Genomic DNA, 22,388 nt, shown 5'->3' on the forward strand with positions numbered 1-22,388 from the left:
GGTTTACTCCCAAAGATATGCAGGTTAGGTGGATTGCCGTGCTAAATTTCCCCTTAGTATCCAAAGATGTACAGGTTAAATGGGACTACAGAGATAGGACGGGGGGAGTTGGCCTGGGTTAGGGTCCTCTTTCAGAGGGTCAGTGCAGACACGATGGGCCGAATGGCCTGCAGGGATACTATAGTGCTGGGCTCTTCCAATGCGCCCGGAGCTCAGGACCAAATTGCTGCCCTTCGTTTCATAGAATTTACAGTGCAGAAGGAGACCGTTCGGCCCAATCGAGTCTGCACCGGCCCCTGGAAAGAGCACCCCACTTAAACCCACACCTCCACCCAGTAACCCCGTCACCCCACCTAACAAATTTTGGACACTTAGGGGCAATTTAGCAAGGTCAATCCACCTAATCTGTACAACTTTGAATTGTGGGAGGCAACCGGAGCACCCGGAAGAAACCCACGCAGACACGGGGAGAACGTGCAGACTCCGCACAGACAGTGACCCAAGGTGGGAATCGAACCTGCGATCCTGTCACTGTGAAGCAATTGTGCTAACCACTGTGCTACTCTGCCGGTCACGAGTTGTGGGGAGGGTGGAGAGAGGTATTTCCTTTGGTCTCATTGGCGGAGCAGCCTCACCCAATCACCGAAAGGAGAAGGCAATAAAGCCCGGGGAACACTCACCGGCTGTGTTGATTGGTCGTGACGTTGAGCCAATCGGAGTACGCCGGATGGGGGGCAGGGAGGCGAGGCGGTGGTGGGAGTTCCAACGCGCTGCTCCAATCCGCCTAATCAGTCGCCTCCCATTGGTCGGCCCGGGCCTTGACGACCTCTGGGGTTGGCGCTCCGCCAGCCAATCGGACGGAGGCGTCCCGCCGCCATCTTTGTTGGGGGCACGCTGACACTCGGATTGGATGCCCCGCCCCTCTCCCCAGCGGGCGACAAAAGGAGCCTCGGTGGTAATGGCGGCTGGGATCTTCGAGCGCTGTACCTCCCCGGTTCTACGCCGAAGAACTTGAGATCTCAACCTCTGTATACAAAAAAAAAATCAAAGCCTGCAGTGAATCTCCCAACCGCTGGGTTTTAAAAGTTAACGATATTTTTTTTCCGTCTATCTTATCTTCGGACTGGCAGCGTTTTCTTCCCCCCTCCCCCACTCTGACAAGTTCTCGTCCTTCCCTTCCCCCTCCTCCTAACCCCGCCCCCCCGGCCAGGAGCTGGTTCTCCTCCAACCGCCGCGGCTGTCACTCACCGGCGGCGGCCACTGCCCGCGAGGCGCTTCTGATTGGTGGGCGTCGGGCCGTCCTGCCCCCCCCCTTCTGCTTCCGCCGCCGCCTCCGCCGCTGCTGCGCACGCGCCAGCCAGCGGCCCCGCCTCACCCTCTCCTGATTGACACGGACGACGTCAGCCGGCCAGAGAAGGGCAATCTCGTGCCCAGGTGAGAAACAGGCGCGCTAGTGTTTCTGGGGATTGGGGGGGTGGATGGGACCCTGGGATTGGGGGGGGGGGGGAATGATGGGACCCTGGGATTGGGGGGGGGGGGGGGAATGATGGGACCCTGGGATTGGGGGGGGGGGGGGGGATGATGGGACCCTGGGATTGGGGGGGGGGGGGGGATGATGGGACCCTGGGATTGGGGGAATGATGGGACCCTGGGATTGGGGGGGGGGGGGAATGATGGGACCCTGGGATTGGGGGGGGGGGGGGAATGATGGGACCCTGGGATTGGGGGGGGGGGGGAATGATGGGACCCTGGGATTGGGGGGGGGGGGAATGATGGGACCCTGGGATTGGGGGGGGGGGGAATGATGGGACCCTGGGATTGGGGGGGGGGGGAATGATGGGACCCTGGGATTGGGGGGGGGAGAATGATGGGACCCTGGGATTGGGGGGGGGGGGGAATGATGGGACCCTGGGATTGGGGGGGGGGGGGGGATGATGGGACCCTGGGATTGGGGGAATGATGGGACCCTGGGATTGGGGGGGGGGGGAATGATGGGACCCTGGGATTGGGGGGGGGGGGGAATGATGGGACCCTGGGATTGGGGGGGGGGGGGAATGATGGGACCCTGGGATTGGGGGGGGGGGGAATGATGGGACCCTGGGATTGGGGGGGGGGGGAATGATGGGACCCTGGGATTGGGGGGGGGGGGAATGATGGGACCCTGGGATTGGGGGGGGGAGAATGATGGGACCCTGGGATTGGGGGGGGGAGAATGATGGGACCCTGGGATTGGGGGGGGGGAATGATGGGACCCTGGGATTGGGGGGGGGGAATGATGGGACCCTGGGATTGGGGGGGGGGAATGATGGGACCCTGGGATTGGGGGGGGGGGAATGATGGGACCCTGGGATTGGGGGGGGGGGAATGATGGGACTCTGGGATTGGGGGGGGGGGGGAGAATGATGGGACCCTGGGATTGGGGGGGGGGTGGATGGGACTCTGGGATTGGGGGGGGGTGGATGGGACTCTGGGATTGGGGGGCGGGGTGGATTGGACTCTGGGATTGGGGGGGGGGGTGGATGGGACTCTGGGATTGGGGGGGGGGTGGATGGGACCCTGGGATTGGGGGGGGGGGAATGATGGGACCCTGGGATTGGGGGGGGGGAATGATGGGACCCTGGGATTGGGGGTGTGTGTGGATGGGACCCTGGGATTGGGGGGGGTGTGGATGGGACCCTGGGATTGGGGGGGGGGGTGTGGATGGGACCCTGGGATTGGGGGGGTGGACGGGACCCTGGGATTGGGGGTGGGGTGGATGGGACCCTGGGATTGGGGGGGGGGAATGATGGGACCCTGTGATTGGGGTGTGGATGGGACCCTGGGATTGGGGGGGTGGATGGGACCCTGGGATTGGGGGGGTGGATGGGACCCTGGGATTGGGAGTGTGGATGGGACCCTGGGATTGGGGGGGGGGGTGTGGATGGGACTCTGGGATTGGGGGGGGGGGGTGGATGGGACCCTGGGATTGGGGGGATGGACGGGACCCTGGGATTGGGGGTGGGGTGGATGGGACCCTGGGATTGGGGGGGGGGGAATGATGGGACCCTGGGATTGGGGGGGTGGATGGGACCCTGGGATTGGGGGGGTGGACGGGACCCTGGGATTGGGGGTGGGGTGGATGGTACCCTGGGATTTGGGGGGGGGTGGATGGGACTCTGGGATTGGGGGGGGTGGATGGGACCCTGGGATTGGGGGGGTGGACGGGACCCTGGGATTGGGGGTGTGTGTGGATGGGACCCTGGGATTGGGGGGGTTGGATGGGACCCTGGGATTTGGGGGGGGGTGGATGGGACCCTGGGATTGGGGGTGGGGTGGATGGGACCCTGGGATTGGGGGGGGGGGAATGATGGGACCCTGGGATTGGGTGGGGGGGTGGATGGTACCCTGGGATTGGGGGGGGGGGTGGATGGGACCCTGTGATTGGGGGGGGTGGATGTGACCCTGGGATTGGGGGGATGGATGGGACTCTGGGATTTGGGGGGGGGGGGAATGATGGGACCCTGGGATTGGGTTGGGGGGGGGTGGATGGGACCCTGGGATTGGGGGTGTGGATGGGATTTGGGGGGGGGTGGATGGGACTCTGGGATTGGGGGGGGGTGGATGGGACCCTGGGATTGGGGGGGGTGGATGGGACCCTGGGATTGGGGGGATGGATGGGATTGGGGGGGGGGAATGATGGGACCCTGGGATTGGGTGGGGGGGGTGGATGGGACCCTGGGATTTGGGGGGGTGGATGGGATCTGGGATTGGGGGGATGGATGGGACTCTGGGATTGGGGGGTGTGTGAATGGGACCCTGGGATTGGGGGGTGGATGGGACTCTGGGATTGGGGGGTGGATGGGACTCTGGGATTTGGGGGGGTGGATGGGACTCTGGTATTGGGGGGGGGGGCGGATGGGACTCTGGGATTGGGGGGGGGGGTGGATGGGACTCTGGGATTGGGGGGGGGGGTGGATGGGACCCTGGGATTGGGGGGGTGGATGGTACCCTGGGATTTGGGGTGGGGTGGATGGGACACTGGGATTGGGGGGGGTGCGGATGGGACCCTGGGATTGGGGGGGTGGACGGGACCCTGGGATTGGGGGTGGGGTGGATGGGACCCTGGGATTGGGGGGGGGGGAATGATGGGACCCTGGGATTGGGGGGGGTGGATGGGACCCTGGGATTGGGGGGGTGGATGGGACCCTGGGATTGGGGGGGTGGATGGGACCCTGGGATTGGGGGGGTGGATGGGACCCTGGGATTGGGGGTGTGGATGGGACCCTGGGATTGCGGGGGTGGATGGGACCCTGGGATTGGGGGGGGGGGGGTGTGGATGGGACCCTGGGATTGGGGGGGTGGATGGGACCCTGGGATTTGGGGGTGGTGGATGGGACTCTCGGATTGGGGGGGGGGGTGGATGGGACCCTGGGATTGGGGGGGGGGTGGATGGGACCCTGGGATTGGGGGGTGGATGGGACCCTGGGATTTGGGGGGGTGGATGGGACTCTGGGATTGGGGGGGGGGTGGATGGGACCCTGGGATTGGGTGGGGGGGGAATGATGGGACCCTGGGATTGGGTGGTGGGGGGGGTGGATGGGACCCTGAGATTGGGGGGGTCGATGGTACCCTGGGATTTGGGGGGGGGTGGATGGGACTCTGGGATTGGGGGGGGTGGATGGGACTCTGGGATTGGGGGTGTGTGTGGATGGGACCCTGGGATTGGGGGGGTTGGATGGGACCCTGGGATTTGGGGGGGGTGGATGGGACCCTGGGATTGGGGGTGGGGTGGATGGGACCCTGGGATTGGGGGGGGAATGATGGGACCCTGGGATTGGGTGGGGGGGTGGATGGTACCCTGGGATTGGGGGGGGGTGGATGGGACCCTGGGATTGGGGGGGTGGATGTGACCCTGGGATTGGGGGGATGGATGGGACTCTGGGATTTGGGGGGGGGAATGATGGGACCCTGGGATTGGGTTGGGGGGGGGTGGATGGGACCCTGGGATTGGGGGTGTGGATGGGATTTGGGGGGGTGGATGGGACTCTGGGATTGGGGGGGGGTGGATGGGACCCTGGGATTGGGGGGGGTGGATGGGACCCTGGGATTGGGGGGATGGATGGGATTGGGGGGGGGGGGGAATGATGGGACCCTGGGATTTGGGGGGGTGGATGGGATCTGGGATTGGGGGGATGGATGGGACTCTGGAATTGGGGGGGGTGTGAATGGGACCCTGGGATTGGGGGGTGGATGGGACTCTGGGATTTGGGGGGGTGGATGGGACTCTGGTATTGGGGGGGGCGGATGGGACTCTGGGATTGGGGGGGGGGTGGATGGGACCCTGGGATTGGGGGAGTGGATGGGATCCTGGGATTTGGGGAGGTGGATGTGACTCTGGGATTGGGGGGGGGGGTGGATGGGACTCTGGGATTGGGGGGGGTGTGGATGGGACCCTGGGATTGGGGGGGGTGGGTGGGACTCTGGGATTTGGGGGGGGGAGTGGATGGGACTCTGGGATTTGGGGGGGATGTGGATGGGACCCTGGGATTGGGGGGGGGTGGATGGGACTCTGGGGGTGGTGGATGGGACTCTGGGATTGGGGGGGTGGATGGGACCCTGGGATTGGGGGGGTGGATGGGACCCTGGGATTGGGGGGTGGATGGGACCCTGGGATTGGGGGGGGTGGATGGGACTCTGGGATTGGGGGGGGGTGTGGATGGGACCCTGGGATTGGGTGGGTGGATGGGACCCTGGGATTGGGGGGTGGATGGGACCCTGGGATTGGGGGGTGGATGGGACCCTGGGATTGGGGGGGTGGATGGGACCCTGGGATTGGGGGGTGGATGGGACCCTGGGATTGGGGGGGTGGATGGGACCCTGGGATTGGGGGGGTGGATGGGACCCTCGAATTGGGGGGGTGGATGGGACCCTGGGATTGGGGGGTGGATGGGACCCTGGGATTGGGGGGGTGGATGGGACCCTGGGATTGGGGGGTGGATGGGACCCTGGGATTGGGGGGGTGGATGGGACCCTGGGATTGGGGGGGTGGATGGGACCCTCGAATTGGGGGGGTGGATGGGACCCTGGGATTGGGGGGTGGATGGGACCCTGGGATTGGGGGGGTGGATGGGACCCTGGAATTGGGGGATGGGGGGGTGGTGGATGGGACCCTGGGATTTGGGAGGGGGGTGGAGACCCTGGGATTTTGGAGGGGGGGTGGAGACGCCCGCATGCGCGGATGACGCCCGCTATGCGGCGCCGGCCGCGTCATCTATCCGGCGCCGCCTTTACGCGGGCGACAAGGCCTGGCGCGTGTAGATGATGCGGCCCCGATTCTGGCCCTGACCGGGGCCGCTCCGCGCCGTCGTGAACCTCGACGGCGTTCACGACGGCGCGGCCACTTCGGCGTGGGAGTGGAGAATTCCGCCCTGCGATTGGGGGGGTTGTGAGAGACTGGAATTGGTGGGGGGGGGGTTGTTGTGAGACCCTGGGATTGGGGGGAGGTTAGTGAGACCCTGGGATGGGGGGGGGGTGGAGGTTTGTGAGACCCTGGGATTTGGGGAGCGGGGGGGGAAGAGACCCTGGGATTGGGGGGGGGGGGGGGGGGAGGTTTGTGAGACCCTGAGATTTGGCGGGAGACCCTGCGATTTTTGGGGAAGTGGAGGGTGGTAAAACCCTGGAATTTGGGGGATGGAAGGGGGTGAGTCCCTGAGATTTGGGGGGGTGACGGGGGTAGGAAAGGTGACCCCGAGATGGGTCGGGGGGGGGTGAGGGTGGGAGGAGGAGGAGGACCCAGTTATTTTGGGGGAGGGGGTTTGTGTGACCCGGGTGTCAGGTGGGGGGTGGGGGGGGAGGTGGGCGGCTGAGTGTGTGTCTGGAGAGGGGATTGTTGTGTGTGTGTGTGTGTGTGTGGGGGGAGTGAGCAGGAGCTTGGGGGGGGGGGGGGTAGAATGAGCAGATATGGAGATGAGGGTACTACAGTTGATGTCGTTTACATGGATTTCAGCAGAGCCTTTGACATGGTCTCCCACATCAAAATGCACATGGTATGTCGGGTAATTTGTTGAGGTGGAGTCACTGTATGGAGTTTGCACATTCTCCCCGTGTCTGTGTGGGTTTCCTCCAGGTGCTCGGTTTCCTACTGCAAAGATGTACAGTTTAGATGAGTCGGCCATGCTTCATGTCCAAGGATTAGGTGGGATTACAGGGTTACCGAGATAGGCTGGGGGAGTGGGCCTAGGTGGGTTTTCTTTCAGAAGGTCGCAGACTCGATGGTCTGATTGGCATTCTTCTGAACTGTAGGGATTCTATGTCAGACTACTTCTTTAGTGACTGGAAGCCAGTGGCCTACCACACGGATCTGCTGGGTCCCCTATTTATTTAATAATCTTTATCATTGTCACGAGTAGGCTGACATTAACGCTGCAATGAAGTTACTGTGAAAATCCCCCAGTCGCCACATTCCGGAGCCTGTCCGGGTCACAGAGGGAGAATTCAGAATGTCCAATTCACCCAACAGCACGTCTTTCGGGACTTGTGGGAGGAAACCGGAGCCCCCGGAGGAAACCCACGCAGACACGGGGAGAACAGAGACTCCGCACAGAAAGTGACCCAAGACGGGAATCAAACCTGGGACCCTGGTGCTGTGAAGCAATAGTGCTAACCATGTATATAAACAACATCGATGACTACGTGGGGCATTGGATCAGTAAATTTGATGACACAAAGATTGTTCGGGGGATTAACAGTGAGCTTGAGTGTCTTGAATTATTGGAAGATATAGACCGGATGGTCAAATGGGCGGTAAGTGTCAATGGAATTTAACCTTGAAAAGAGAGAAGGGGCGGGGGATACATCTGGGAGGGGCGGAGCAGAGGGTGTCCTTGTACGCGGATGACCTGCTTCTTTATATTATGGACCCAGTATACACTTTGGATGAGATAAGGAAGCTACTTAGGAGTTTTGGCTCCTTCTCTGGGTATAAATTGGATCTGCATAAGAGCTCACGGCGCCAAGGACCCAGGTTCAATCCCGGCCCTGGGTCACTGTCCCTGTGGAGTTTGCACATGCTCCCCGTGTTTGCGTGGGTCTCACCCCCACAACCCAAAGATGTGCAGATCTGGGCAGCACGGTGGTGCAGTGGTTAGCATTGCTGCCTCACGGCGCTGAGGTCCCAGGTTCGGAGTTTGCACATTCTCCCCATGTTTGTGTGGGTTTTGCCCCCACAGCCCAAAGATGTGCAGGCTAGGTGGATTGGCCAAGCTACATTGCCCCTTAATTGGAAAATTAATTGGGTACTCTAAATTAAAAAAAAAAAAATAGATTTAAAAAAAAAAGATGTGCTGATGGATTGGCCATGCTAAATTGCCCCTTAAATGGAAAAATTATAAAAAACAATTTGGTTAAGAGCAAGGGGAGGGGAGCCCATCTGGGGATGTTAACTTTTTTGTATTGCTAGATCTAGCTTGATGCACGATCAATGACCACTAAAGCGAGGTTGTAGTCCAACTGAAGGCTTTAATAAGCTAGATGTTTCCCCCAGCAGCTCAGGTACAGAGTGAAGGCTGCTGGGGCGGCACGGGCTCTTATACCCCGCTGAGCAGGGCGGAGCTACCATACAGCTTGACCAATAGAAAGCATACAGTTTCCACCAATGGTGCTCCAGCATACCAGGTACTGTAATACCTCTACTACCACATCCCCCCCCCCCGTTTAAAAAAAAAAAGAGTCCGGTGGGGGTGGTGGCCTGATACTACAAACATGGCAACGTGGTAGAATTAGTTTTGGAGGTACCATAATACCTCCGTTCAGTGTTTTGTAACTATTTACAATTCTAGTAACTATTTACAGTTGATGATTTAAATTTACAGTTTACAATTTAAAATGAAGCAATCAGTCGATCGGGGGCCCTGGTCGTCCTCTGTGATCGTCGGAGCTTCGGTGGTGACTCCGGTGGAGACTCCGGTGGAGGCTCGGGCGTCTGTGACTCCGGGAGCGCGGCTTCGACATTCAGAGCGTGCCTCCATGGCAGCTTCGACACCCCTAGACAGCGCCGGTGGGGAAAACGGTTGACCTGGGAAGGGAGCACCTGCGGGGTGCGTCGGTGGGTGGGGGGGCCTAGACGGGGCCGGCGGAAGGACCGATCCTCCTGTAAGGTGCACTGGCGGACGGAAGGGTGGGACTGGTGGCTGGGGTGTGCATGGGGCTCCGGCGGGCACCAGGTCTTGTAGGGAGACTGTATCTTGTTGGGGTACGCCACATAGGCGTACTTGGGGTAAGCGTGGAGAAGATGGACCCTCTCGACCAACGGGTCCGACTTGTGCGCCCGCACGTGTTTTCGGAGCAGGATGGGGTCCGGGTGCTGCCAGCCAGGTCGGGAGCGAGGTCCCAGAGGAGGACTACCTGAGGAAGACGAGGAGACGTTTGTGAGTTATCTGGTTGGTGGTGGTACAAAGCAGTGACCGGATGGAGTGGAGGGGATCCGGGAGGACTTCTGCCAACGGGAGACTGGGAGATTCCTGGACCGTAAGGCCAGTAGGACGGTCTTCCAGACCGTTCCATTCTCCCTCTCTACCTGTCCGTTACCCAGGGTGTTGTAACTGGTCGTCCTGCTCGAGGCGATGCCCTTGCTGAGCAGGAATTGACGCAGTTCGTCGCTCATAAAGGAGGACCCCCTATCACTGTGTATGTAAGCGGGGATAACCGAACAGTGCAAAGATGCTGTGGAGGGCCTTGATGACGGTGGTTGCGGTCATGTCGGGGCAGGGGATGGCGAATGGGAGCCGGGAGTACTCATCAATCACACGCATTAGTGCACATAGAGTCATCAACACACATAGATTAACATACACGTTCAGGAAGTACGTGTTATGGCCGGTGGCGGGGAGGGGGCCTTTGAAGTCCATGCTGAGGCGTTCAAAGGGACGGGAAGCCTTTATCAGATGTGCTTTCTCTGGCCGGTAGAAGTGTGGTTTGCACTCCGCGCAGATTTGGCAGTCCCTGGTGGCTGTCCTGACCTCCTTGATGGAGTAGGGCAGGTTGCAGGTCTTGATAAAATGGAAAAAGCGAGTGAATCCCGGGTGGCAGAGGTCCTCGTGGAGGGCTCGGAGGCGGTCCACTTGTGCGGTGGCACATGTGCCGTGGGACAGGGCATCAGGAGGCTCATTTAGCTTCCCGGGACGATACAAGATCTCGTAGTTGGAGGTGGAGAGTTCGATCCTCCACCGCAAGATCTTATCGTTTTTTATCTTGCCCCGCTGTGCATTATCGAACATGAAAGCAACCGACCGTTGGTCCGTGAGGAGAGTGAATCTCCTGCCGGCCAGGTAATGCCTCCAATGTCGCACAGCTTCTACTATGGCTTGTGCCTCTTTTTTGACTGAGGAATGGTGGATTTCGGAAGCATGGAGGGTACGCGAGAAGAAGGCCACGGGTCTGCCCGCTTGGTTGAGGATGGCCGCCAGAGCTACGTCAAATGCGTCGCTCTCTACCTGGAAGGGGAGGGACTCGTCGATGGCGTGCATCGTGGCCTTTGCAATGTCTGCTTTGATGCGGCTGAAGGCCTCGCGGGCCTCTATCGACGGGAAAAGCTGTGGATTGGATCGGGACGGGCCTTGTCCGCATAGTTGGGGACCCACTGGGCAGAGTAAGAGAAAAACCCTAGGCAGCGCTTCAGGGCTTTGGAGCAGTGAGGGAGGGGGAACTCCATGAGGGGGCGCATGCGTTCAGGGTCGCGGCCTATAACTCCATTTTGCACTACGTAGCCGAGGATGGTTAGGCGGTCGGTGCTAAACACACATTTATCCTTGTTATATGTAAGGTTAAGGATTTTTGTGGTCTGGAGAAATTTTCAGAGGTTGGTGTCGTGGTCCTGCTGGTCATGGCCGCAGATGGTGACATTATCGAGATACGGGAATGTTGCCCGTAAACCGTACCGGTCAACCATTCGGTCCATCTCGCGCTGGAAGACCGAGACCCCGTTGGTGACACCGAAGGGAACCCTTAAGTGGTAGAGCCGCCCATCTGCCTCGAAGGCAGTGTATTTGCGGTCACTAGTGCGGATGGGGAGCTGGATGGCTGCACCCATCCCTCTAATGTGCCGGACTTGAGATCCACCGTGGAGAAGACCTTGTAATGCGCGATCCTGTTTACCAGGTCGGATATGCGGGGGAGAGGGTACGCGTCCAGCTGCGTAAACCTGTTGATGGTCTGACGGTAGTCGATGACCATCCTGTGCTTTTCTCCCCGGTCTTTACCACCACTACTTGAGCTGTCCAGGGACTGTTGCTGGCTTCAATGACTCCTTCCCTCAGTAGCCTTTGGACCTCTGACCTAATAAAGGTCTGGTCCTGGGCACTGTAGCGTCTGCTCCTGGTGGCGACGGGTTTGGAATCCGGGGTGAGGTTCGCAAACAGGGAAGGTGGGTCGACCTTAAGGGTCTCGAGGCCGCAGACAATAAGGGGGGGGTATAGGGCCGCCGAATTGGATGGTCAGACTTTGAAGGTTACACTGGAAGTCTAAACCTAGGAGTGTGGCCGCGCAGAGGTGGGGAAGGGCGTAGAGACGGAAATTTTTAAACTCCCTTCCCTGGACTGGGAGGTTTGCTACACAAAACCCCTTCATCTCCACTGAGTGTGAACCGGAAGCCAGGGAGATTTTTTGATTAACGGGGTGGACGAGGAGAGAACAGTGCCTTACCGTGTCGGGGTGTATGAAGCTCTCCGTGCTCCCAGAGTCGATTAGGCAGGACGTCTCGTGCCCGTTGATAAATACAGTCATTGGAGCAGTTGAGAGTGTTCGAGGCCGGGACTGATCCAGGGTCACCGAGGCTAATCTCAGCAGTTGAGAGTTCTCTTCGGGCGGTGTGTGGTCAGCCAAGCTGGGGTCCTGGGAGTCCATCCAAGATGGCGGCTCCCATTGGTCGCACATGGCTGGGGGTGCACAAAATGGCTGCGCCCATCCCTCTAATGTGGCGTCCGTGGGACAAGATGGCGGCGCCCGGGGGCCGCACATGGCCCTGGAGTAGGAAGATGACGGTGACCGCTGGCCGCACAGGGACCGTGGAGAGGTTTGTGGTGGCAGGCCGCATTCGCCGCCGCATGGGCCTGGCATACCCCCACGAAATGGCCCTTTTTCCCCGCATCCCTTGCAGGTGGATGCGCGGGCCGGGCAGCGCTGGCGGGGGTGCTTGGCCTGCCCGCAAAAGTAGCAGCGAGGCCCCCCGGGGTTGCCAGGCCGCCTTGCAGCAGAGGCTTGTGGGGGGGATGGGGGATGTCTCGGGGTCGGCTGCGGAGGGGTTCCACGCTGCCCAGGGGGCGGCCGTGCGGTCGGGAACGTAAGTGCGGGCGTTTCTGGAGGCTACATCCAGAGAGCCTGCAAGGGCCCGTGCCTCCTTGAGACCTCAAGTGTCTTTTTCTAGCAGTCATTGGCGGATTTGTGAGGATAGCATACCTGCCACGAAAGCGTCCCGGATCAAGAGTTCAGTGTGTTCGCTCGCCGAAACTTGTGAGCAACTGCAGTTTCTCCCCAACACCAGGAGTGCATAGTAGAATTCTTCCAGCGATTGCCCAGGGATTTGTCGCCTCGTTGCTAGCAGGTGCCGGGCGTAGACCTGGTTTACCGGGCGAATATATTGTACTTTTAGCAGCTCTATTGCTGCATCGAAGTCTTCCGCTTCCTCGATGAGGGTGTAAATCTCCAGGCTCACCCTTCAGTGCAGGACTTGCATTTTCTGTTCTCCCGTGGGTGTGTTTTCGGACGTCCCGAGATACCCTTTAAAGCACGCCAGCCAGTGCTTGAAGATTGCCGCTGAGTCCGCTGCTTGCAGGCTGAGTTGCAGACACTCCGGCTTGATTTGGAGCTCCATCCTTTTAAATCTAGCTTATTAAATTGATGCACTATCAATGCCCACTAAAGCGAGGTTGTAGTCCAACTGAAGGCTTTAATAAGCTCGATGTTTCCCCCAGCAGCTCAGGTACAGAATGAAGGTTGCTGGGGCAGCACGGGTTCTTATACCCCGCCTAGCAGGGCGGAGCTACCATACATCTTGACCAATAGAAAGCATACAGTTTCCACCAATGGTGCTCCAGCATTACCAGGTACTGTAATACCTCTACTGCGACACAGCTTTCATGATTGGGCCTCACTGCGTAAATTATGCTGGTCTGGTTAATGGGGTCAAATCTGACCAAGTGGGATATCCTCCCCTTGTCCTTGGTGGGCAGGGTCCAGACCATCAAGATGAATGTGCGCCCAAGATTTTTTTACTTCTTTATCAATGTCCCCTCGTTTTTCTCACCAAGTCCTTCTTTGCCAGAATGAACAAATTAGTGTCTTCTTTCATTTGGGCAGGTAAGATCCCAAGGATCCTAGGGCGTACCCCCAGCGGGACAGACAGACAGACAGGAGGTTTCGCTTTACCCAATGTATTATTTTGTTATTGGGCAGCTAATATTGAGAAAGCTTGGGGTGGTTCTGTGATCCGGGTTCCATATGGGGGCAAATGGTGAAGAGTTCTTGCAAGGGTTCCAGCCTCTGCTTCAGTAGCTGCATCGTTGCCATTTTCTCCGGCAAGATTTTCTTCGAACCCGGTCCGGTGGTGGTATCCATCTTGCGAGCCTGGAGGCAGCTCACAGCATTATAAACTTCGCTCTGGGTCTTTGCTGGCCTCTGTCTGCACTCGGCATCTCTTTTTTTGCCAGCAAGTTTAGATTTGATGTTTAGGTCTTGGGAAGAGAGGGGTTTGGAGAGATTTGGGGATTTGTTCATGGAGGGAGGTTTTGCCAGCTTTAAGGAGCTATTGGAAAAATTTCAACTCCATGGTTCCAATCTGTTTAGATATTTTCAGATTTGCGATTTTTCGTTTTTTCCCTCTTTTCCCTCGCCTCCCTGTCGAACAGAATCTTGCGTTTGGCCAGGTTTAGTGGGAGGAGCATTTTGGGTATTTCCAGCCCTGTCAGCGGAGTCGGCTCCGGTGAAGGAGGTGAAGACGAAATGGGGGGGGGGGTGAATTGGGTCCTATTCTGGACGATGAGGTGTGGAGCGAGGCTCTTCGCAGGGTCAACTCCACGTCCCCTTTGTCGGCTTAGTCTGATCCAGTTCAAGGAGGTGCACAGGGCTCATTTGACGAAGGTGAGGGTGAGCGTTTATTTTCCCTGGGGTGGAGGACAGGTGTGACTGGCTAACCACACACACACACACACACACACGTGTTCTGGTCTTGTCCCATGTTAGTAAGCTTCAGGCTCTTTCTTTAACACCCATGTCAGACATTCCTTTTTAGAGTACCCAAATCATTTTTTCCAATTAAGGGGCAATTTAGCGTGTTCAGTCCACCTACCCTGCACATCTTTGGGGGACACACGCAGACACGGGGAGAATGTGCAAACACCACACGGACAGTGACCCAGAGCCGGGATCGAACCTGGTACCTCGGTGCCGTGAGGCAGCAGTGCTAACACTGCGCCACATGTCAGAGATTCTTAATGTCGATCTGGAGCCATGGCCGCTGGTGGGCATTTTTGGGGTCTCATACCCGCCATGTTGGGAACGGGGGTGAAGGTGGATGTCCTCATCTTTGCCTCTTAATAGCCAGGGATGGGTTTGCTTGGTGGAGATCATCCGCTCCACCCAGTGCCCCGGCTTGGTTAGGTGACCTCATGGAGGAGGTCAAGTACACGATTCGGGGGTCAGTAGAAGGGTTCCATCCAAGATGGCAGCCATTCGTTTCCTTTTTTAAAGAGTTGTCACGGTCTGTTGTTCAGGGGTTTGGGGGGGTTAAGTTAGTGTGGGTCCCTGATTGTTTATTGCATTGCAACTTGTGTTAAATTTTTCATACTATGTGCTCTATAATGAAAAAAAAAGTTAAAAAACAAAAAATTGGAGTGGGCTGGGTAGGGTGGGGCTGGAATGGGAGTGGGTGGGTGGGGATGGAATGGGAGTGGGCTGGGTAGGGTGGGGGTGGGTGGGGTTGGAATGGGAGTGGGTGGGGTGGGGTTGTATGGGAGTGGGCCGGGTGGGGTGGGGTTGGAATGGGAGTGGGCGGGTGGGGTTGGGATGGGAGTGGGCTGGGTGGGGTTGGGATGGGTGGGGTGGGGTTGGAATGGGAGTAGGATGGGTGGGGTGGGGTTGGAATGGGAGTGGGCGGGTGGGGTTGGGATGGGAGTGGGCCGGGTGGGGTGGGGTGGGGTTGGAATGGGAGTGGGCGGGTGGGGTTGGGATGGGAGTGGGCCGTGTGGGGTGGGGCTGGAATGGGAGAGTGCCGGGTGGGGTGGGGTTGGAATGGGAGAGGGCCGGTGGGGTGGGGTGGGGTTGGAATGGGAGTGGGCCGGGTGGGGTGGGGTTGGAATGGGAGAGGGCCGGGTGGGGTTGGAATGGGAGGGTGCCGGGTGGGGTGGGGTTGGAATGGGAGTGGGCCGGGTGGGGTGGGGTGGGGTTGGAATGGGAGTGGGCCGGGTGGGGTGGGGCTGGAATGGGAGTGGGTGGGGTGGGGCTGGAATGGGAGTGGGCGGGTGGGGTTGGGCTAGGATGGGAGTGGGCCGGGAGGGGTGAGGTTGGAATGGGAGTGAGATTCACTGGTCTGTAGTTCCCTGGATTATCTCTACAACCTTTCTTAAATCGTGTGACCACATTAGTTTTTCTCCAGTCCTCCGGCACCTCCCCCGAGGCCAGAGAGGAATAAAACATTTGGGTCAGAGTCCCTGGAATATCCTCCTTTCCTTCCCACAGCATCCTGGGACACAATTCACCTGCTCCTGGAGATCTGTCCGCTTTTAAGCCTGCCAACCCCTCCAATACCTTGTCACTCCCTATGACAATTTGTTCAAGAACCTCACAACCTCTTCCCGTGTTCTAAATCTACTTCATTGTCTTGTTGGAATGGGAGTGGGCCATGCCGGGTTGGAATGGGGCTGGGCTGGGCCGGATTAGGATTGGCTGAATAGAGAACCTTGGGACAGTCCATTACATCATGGGTGACAGATCTGCCTGGACTGTACACAATACAATCCTTTTCACTTTACCTCTGTACACACGACAATAAATCTAAATGCCAGAGCTCAGGGGTCCAGGCAGTTGAAGGCAACGGCCACCAGTGATGGAGCAGGGGCAGGTTGATCACAAGGCTGGGGTGTGAGTGAGGTGAGGCTGCGGATGTTGCGAGGTTGGGGTGGGGGGCTGGGGGAGCGCCGAGGGAATGGTGATAAATGATCCAGCGAGAGTTGCGAAACCTGCTGTGAGGGCCAGGACGTGCCTTACAACCTGTCTCTTGTCCGTCCACAGCTGCCTGAATCGCTCCCGTCGGGAACATTTGGCGGATCGGTTGCCTGCCCGTTCCCGGTCGTGAGATGGCGGTGCAGCCTCTGGCGGAGATGGTGGAGATCGCTGTGCGGGAATTCACATCGGAAGCTGACGGTACGTGTTAATACCTCTGCCCTTCAGTAGGTTAATTCGCCCGTGACAATGATATTCACAGCGGCAGACCATTCTATTATTTTCATTTGTGGGTGATGTGGGGCGCCGCTGTGTTCTCCCAGCATTTATTGCCCATCCCTAATTGCCCTTTGAGAAGGCGGTGGGTGGGTAGTGGGTGAGTGCCGCCTTGAAACCGCTGTGGTGTCGGTAACAGCTGCAGTGCTGTCAGGGAGGGAGGTCCAGGATTGTGACCCAGCGACAGTGAAGGAACGGCCAATATATTTCCCAGTCAGGTTGGTGAGTGTGGGGCTCGGAGGGGAACTTGCAGGTGGTGGAGTTCCCCATGTGTCTGCTGCCCCTTGTCCTTCTAGATGGGAGAGGTGGTGGGTTTGGAAGGTGCTGTCGAAGGAGCCTTGGTGAGTCGCTGCGGTGCATCTTGTAGATGGTACACACGCTGCTGTCACTGTGCGTCGGTGGTGGGGGGAGTGGATGTTTGTGGATGGGGTGCCGATCGAGCAGGTTGTTTCCTCTTGTGGGAGAGTCTAGGACCAGAGGGCAGAATCTCAGAGTAAGGGGGTCGCCCCATTTCAGACAGAGATGAGGAGGAATTTCTTCTCTCGGAGGGGGGTGAATGTGTGGAATTCTTTCCCGCAGAGAGCTGCAGAGGCTGGGCCGTTAAGTATGTTCAAGGCCGAGATTTTTAATAGGTGAGGGAATCGAGGGTTTATGGGGATAAGGCGGGAAAGTGGAGATTCATAGATTTCATAGAATTAACAGTGCAGAAGGCGGCCATTCAGCCCATCGAGTCTGCACTGGCCCTTGGAAAGAGCTCCCTACTTAAGGCCCGTGCCTCCACCCTAACTCCTTTATCCCAGTAACCCCACCTTTTTGGACTCTTAAGGGGCAATTTATCATGGTCAATCCACCTAACCTGCACATCTTTGGACTGTGGGAGGAACCAGAGCACCCGGAGGAAACCCACGCAGACACGGGGAGAACGTGCAGACTCCACACAGACAGTGACCCAAGCCATGAATCGAACCTGGAGCTGTGAAGCAACTGTGCTAACTGCCATGTACCGTGCTGCCCGCGCGGTAGAGTTGAGGATTATCACATCAGATCAGTCATAATCTCATCGAATGGGCGGAGCAGACTCGATGGGCCGAATGGCCTATTTCTGCTCCTACATCTTATGGTCTAATCAGAGCCGGGGGGGGGGGGGGGGGTTTCAGGGGGGGTGACGTCTTATGGGCTGTGCAGCTTCTGTGGGCGTGGTGAGTGTCCGTTGGTGCCATGGCACTCTCCAGTGCTTTTGCCGCCGCCAGCACACTTGTTAGGCATCACTGCGGCTGATGCCGGGAGGGAATCGTCCCTCCATTCAAAACAAACTCTCCCCTTTGGGGGACGGAGGCGGGCAGCTCTGTACCTGGATATGAGGTCAGCGGCGAGAACCTCCTGCACTGCAGGCAGTGAAATCTGAGCCAACGCCCCCTGGTGTGGCTTGATGTCAAGTTGTGTTTCGTAACGCCCCTACGAAGGGCATGGCCTTGATTTGTCATGTTAAAGGCACTTTCTCAATACAGGTTGTAGGTGTTGACCTTCCCCATTCACTCCCACTGCACATATTAGACCCAAAGCTCTTCCCATTCTACACAATCCCAATGGATCCAAATCCCTTCCCATTCACTCTCATTGGTCACAATCCCAATGAAACCTCTACCCATTCACACTCATTCTACACAATCTCAATGGACCCAACCCCTTTCCCATTCTACACAAGCCCAATGGATCCGAACCCCTTCCCATTCACTCCCTCTGTACACAATCCCAATGGATCCAAACCTCTTCCCATTCACTCCCTCTGTACACAATCCCAATAGATCCAAATCCCTTCCCATTCACTCCCATTGTACACAATCCCAATGGACCCAAATTCCTTCCCATTCACTCCCACTGTACACAATCCCAATGGATCCAAGCCCCTTCCCATTCACTCCCACTGTACACCATCCTAATGGATCCAAACCCTTTCCTGTTTACTCACATTGTGATCCTGTTCCTGTTTTCACAGCAGCCGTGCAGCCAAGCTCCCAAGCCGCAGAGGATGACGATGCCAATCCCACGGGAAAACGTCGTAGAGTGGAAGCAAAACCCCTGGATGCGGAGGAGGGGGAGGACAATATTCAAGTACGTGCAAGGCCTTCCCCAGACGTAACAGTAACCCCTCTGTGTGAGATGTGGGGTTGGGGGGGGGGTGGGGGGGGCAGTCACACATGAAGCTCATGGGAGACTGGAGGAGGCAACGGGTTAAGACACTGTCCGATCTCCCTCCGGGGTCCAACCCGCCCCTGGGCAGTGGGGGAGGGGATGAAGGTCTCGCTCTGAGAATACCTTTTCCAACGCGGTAAAAATTGGAAGTCGAACATTGTCAAACGGGCGAATATCCAATTACCGCATTGTGCAGGAAAATACTTTCTGATTGCTGCCCGAGTTTTTCTCGTGAGGCTATGGGTCAGCACCAGGTGGGCCAGCTGTTCCGGGATTGGGTCCCATGCCGAGACTTAATAATAAAAATAATAATCTTTATTGTCACAAGTAGGCTTACATTAACACTGCAATGGAGTTACTGTGAAAAGCCCCCAGTCGCCACATTCCGGAGCCTGTCCGGGTCACAGAGGGAGAATTCAGAATGTCCAATTCACCCAACAGCATGTCTTTCGGGACTTGTGGGAGGAAACCGGAGCACCCGGAGGAAACCCACGCAGACACGGGGAGAACGTGCAGACTCCGCACAGACACAGTGACCCAAGCTGGGAATCGAACCTGGGACCCTGGCACTGTGAAGCAACAGTGCTAACCACTGTGCTACTGTGCAGCCATTCTGCCCACTGAGTCTGCTTCGCCATTCAATATGGTCATGGCCAATTCGACGCCATTCGGAATGTTACAAGTTAGATAGGAAGGACCTAAAGAGGGAGCTAAGAAGAGCCAGGAGGGGACATGAGAAGTCTTTGGCAGGTAGGATCAAGGATAACTCTAAAGCTTTCTATAGATATGTCAGGAATAAAAGAATGACTAGGGTAAGAGTAGGGCCAGTCAAGGACAGTAGTGGGAAGTTGTGCTTGGAGTCCGAGGAGATAGGAGAGGTGCTAAATGAATATTTTTCGTCGGTATTCACACAGGAAAAAGACAATGGTGTCGAGGAGAATACTGAGATTCAGGCTACTAGACTAGAAGGGCTTGAGGTTCATAAGGAGGAGGTGTTAGCAATTCTGGAAAGTGTGAAAATAGATAAGTCCCCTGGGCCGGATGGGATTTATCCTAGGATTCTCTGGGGAGCTAGGGAGGAGATTACTGAGCCTTTGGCTTTGATCTTTAAGTCATCTTTGTCTACAGGAATAGTGCCAGATGACTGGAGGATAGCAAATGTTGTCCCCTTGTTCAAGAAGGGGTGTAGAGACAATCCCGGTAACTATAGACCAGTGAGCCTTACTTCTGTTGTGGGCAAAATCTTGGAAAGGTTTATAAGAGATGGGATGTATAATCATCTGGAAAGGAATAATTTGATTAGAGATAGTCAACACGTTTTTGTGAAGGGTAGGTCGTGCCTCACAAACCTTATTGAGTTCTTTGAGAAGGTGACCAAACAGGTGGATGAGGGTAAAGCAGTTGATGTGGTGTATATGGATTTCAGTAAAGCGTTTGATAAGGTTCACCACGGTAGGCTACTGCAGAAAATACGGAGGCATGGGATTCCGGGTGATTTAGCAGTTTGGATCAGAAATTGGCTAGCTGGAAGAAGACAAAGGGTGGTGGTTGATGGGAAATGTTCAGACTGGAGTCCAGTTACTAGTGGTGTACCACAAGGATCTGTTTTGGGGCCACTGCTGTTTGTCATTTTTATAAATGACCTGGAGGAGGGCGTAGAAGGATGGGTGAGTACATTTGCAGATGACACTAAAGTCGGTGGAGTTGTGGACAGAGCGGACGGATGTTACAAGTTACAGAGGGACATAGATAAGCTGCAGCGCTGGGCTGAGAGGTGACAAATGGAGTTTAATGCAGAAAAGTGTGAGGTGATTCATTTTGGAAGGAATAACAGGAAGACAGAGTGCTGGGCTAATGGTAAGATTCTTGGCAGTGTGGGTGAGCAGAGAGATCTCGGTGTCCATGTACATAAATCCCTGAAAGTTGTCACCCAGGTTGAGAGGGTTGTTAAGAAGGCGTACGGTGTGTTAGCTTTTATTGGTAGAGGGATTGAGTTTCGGAGCCATGAAGTCATGTTGCAGCTGTACAAAACTCTGGTGCGGCCGCATTTGGAGTATTGCGTGCAATTCTGGTCGCCGCATTATAGGACGGATGTGGAAGCATTGGAAAGGGTGCAGAGGAGATTTACCAGAATGTTGCCTGGTATGGAGGGAAGATCTTATGAGGAAAGGCTGAGGGACTTGAGGCTGTTTTCGTTAGAGAGTAGAAGGTTAAGAGGTGACTTAATTGAGGCATACAAGATGATCAGAGGACTGGATAGAGTGGACAGTGAGAGCCTTTTTCCTCGGATGGTGATGTCTAGCACGAGGGGACATAGCTTTAAATTGAGGGGAGATAGATATAAGACAGATGTCAGAGGTAGGTTCTTTACTCAGTGAGTAGTAAGGGCGTGGAATGCCCTGCCTGCAACAGTCGTGGACTCGCCAACACTAAGGGTATTCAAATGGTCATTGGATAGACATATGGACGATAAGGGAATAGTGTAGATGGGCTTTAGAGTGGTTTCACAGGTCAGCGCAACATCGAGGGCTGAAGGGCCTGTACTGCGCTGTAATGTTCTATGTCTGTAGCATTCTAGAGGCCGTGGGACCCAGGCAGCTGGAGAACCGGCTGCGGTTGCTGGAGTGTTAAAACCGGCGGGAATCTTTGGGAGTGATGTGGGGGCTGGCGGACTTTACAGACATCGAGAAAGACGGGGGAAAGTAGAGAAGGGATTTGACGACATGTATGGGGAATTTAAATTTGAGGTCATCTCTGCGTAGAGGCAAAGAAAGACCGTAGCAGGCGGAGGGAGGGGGAGAGATGTGTCGGCAGAGAAAGAGAGATGTGTCGGCAGAGAAAGAGAGATGTGTCGGTGGGGAGAGAGGGAGAAAGAGAGATGTGTCGGTGGGGAGAGAGAGAGAAAAAGAGATGTGTCGGTGGGGAGAGAGAGAGAAAAAGAGATGTGTCGGCGGGTAGAGCGAGAGATGTGTCGGCGGAGAGAGAGAGAGAAATAGATGTGTCGGCGGGGAGAGAGAGAGAAAGAAAGAGAGATGTGTCGGCAGAGAAAGAGAGATATGTCGGCAGAGAAAGAGAGATGTGTCGGTGGGGAGAAAGAGAGATGTGTCGGTGGGGAGAGAGAGAGATGTGTCGGCGGGGAGCGAAAGAGATGTGTCGGCGGGGAGAGAGAGAAAGATATGTCGGCAGGGAGAGGGAGAGAAAGCAAGATGTCGGCGGGGAGAGAGCGAGAAAGAAAGAGATGTGTCGACAGAGAAAGAGAGATGTGACGGTGGGGAGGGAGAGAGAGAGATGTGTCGGCGGGAAGTGAAAGAGATGTGTCGGGAGAGAGAGAGGGAAAGAGATGTCGGCGGGCAGAGAGAGAAAGAGATGTGTCGGCGGGAAGAGAGAGAGAGAGAGATGTGTCGGCCGGGAGAGAGAGAAAGAGAGATGTCGGCCGGGAGAGAGAGAAAGAGAGATGTCGGCGGGGAGAGAGAGAGAGAGAGATGTGTCGGCCGGGAGAGAGAGAGAGAGATGTGTCGGCCGGGAGAGAGAGAAAGACAGATGTCGGCCGGGAGAGAGAGAAAGAGAGATGTCAGCCGGGAGAGAGAGAAAGAGAGATGTCGGCCGGGAGAGAGAGAAAGAGAGATGTCGGCCGGGAGAGAGAGAAAGAGAGATGTCGGCCGGGAGAGAGAGAAAGAGAGAGGTGTCGGCGGGGAGAGAGAGAGAGGTGTCGGCGGGGAGAGAGAGAGAGG

The 22,388-nt window shown here is 57.0% G+C and overlaps 1 protein-coding gene across 2 annotated transcripts in view; it reads left to right on the plus strand.

Moving 5' to 3' along the window:
- The first annotated feature begins 1,158 nt into the window (after positions 1 to 1,158).
- Positions 1,159 to 22,388, plus strand: part of LOC140419833 (uncharacterized) — a 22,986-nt gene continuing 1,756 nt past the window's right edge. The window contains exons 1-3 of one of the 2 annotated variants that reach the window (XM_072503867.1): positions 1,159 to 1,434; positions 16,258 to 16,389; positions 18,461 to 18,576. In XM_072503867.1, the coding sequence (XP_072359968.1) occupies positions 16,323 to 16,389; positions 18,461 to 18,576 (183 nt within the window). In that variant the 5' untranslated portion in view covers positions 1,159 to 1,434; positions 16,258 to 16,322. The remainder of the gene's footprint in view (positions 1,435 to 16,257; positions 16,390 to 18,460; positions 18,577 to 22,388) is intronic. The other variant, XM_072503868.1, reaches the window with a different exon arrangement.

The sequence above is a fragment of the Scyliorhinus torazame genome, chromosome 5 (assembly GCF_047496885.1).
Source record: "Scyliorhinus torazame isolate Kashiwa2021f chromosome 5, sScyTor2.1, whole genome shotgun sequence".
NCBI lineage: Eukaryota > Metazoa > Chordata > Chondrichthyes > Carcharhiniformes > Scyliorhinidae > Scyliorhinus > Scyliorhinus torazame.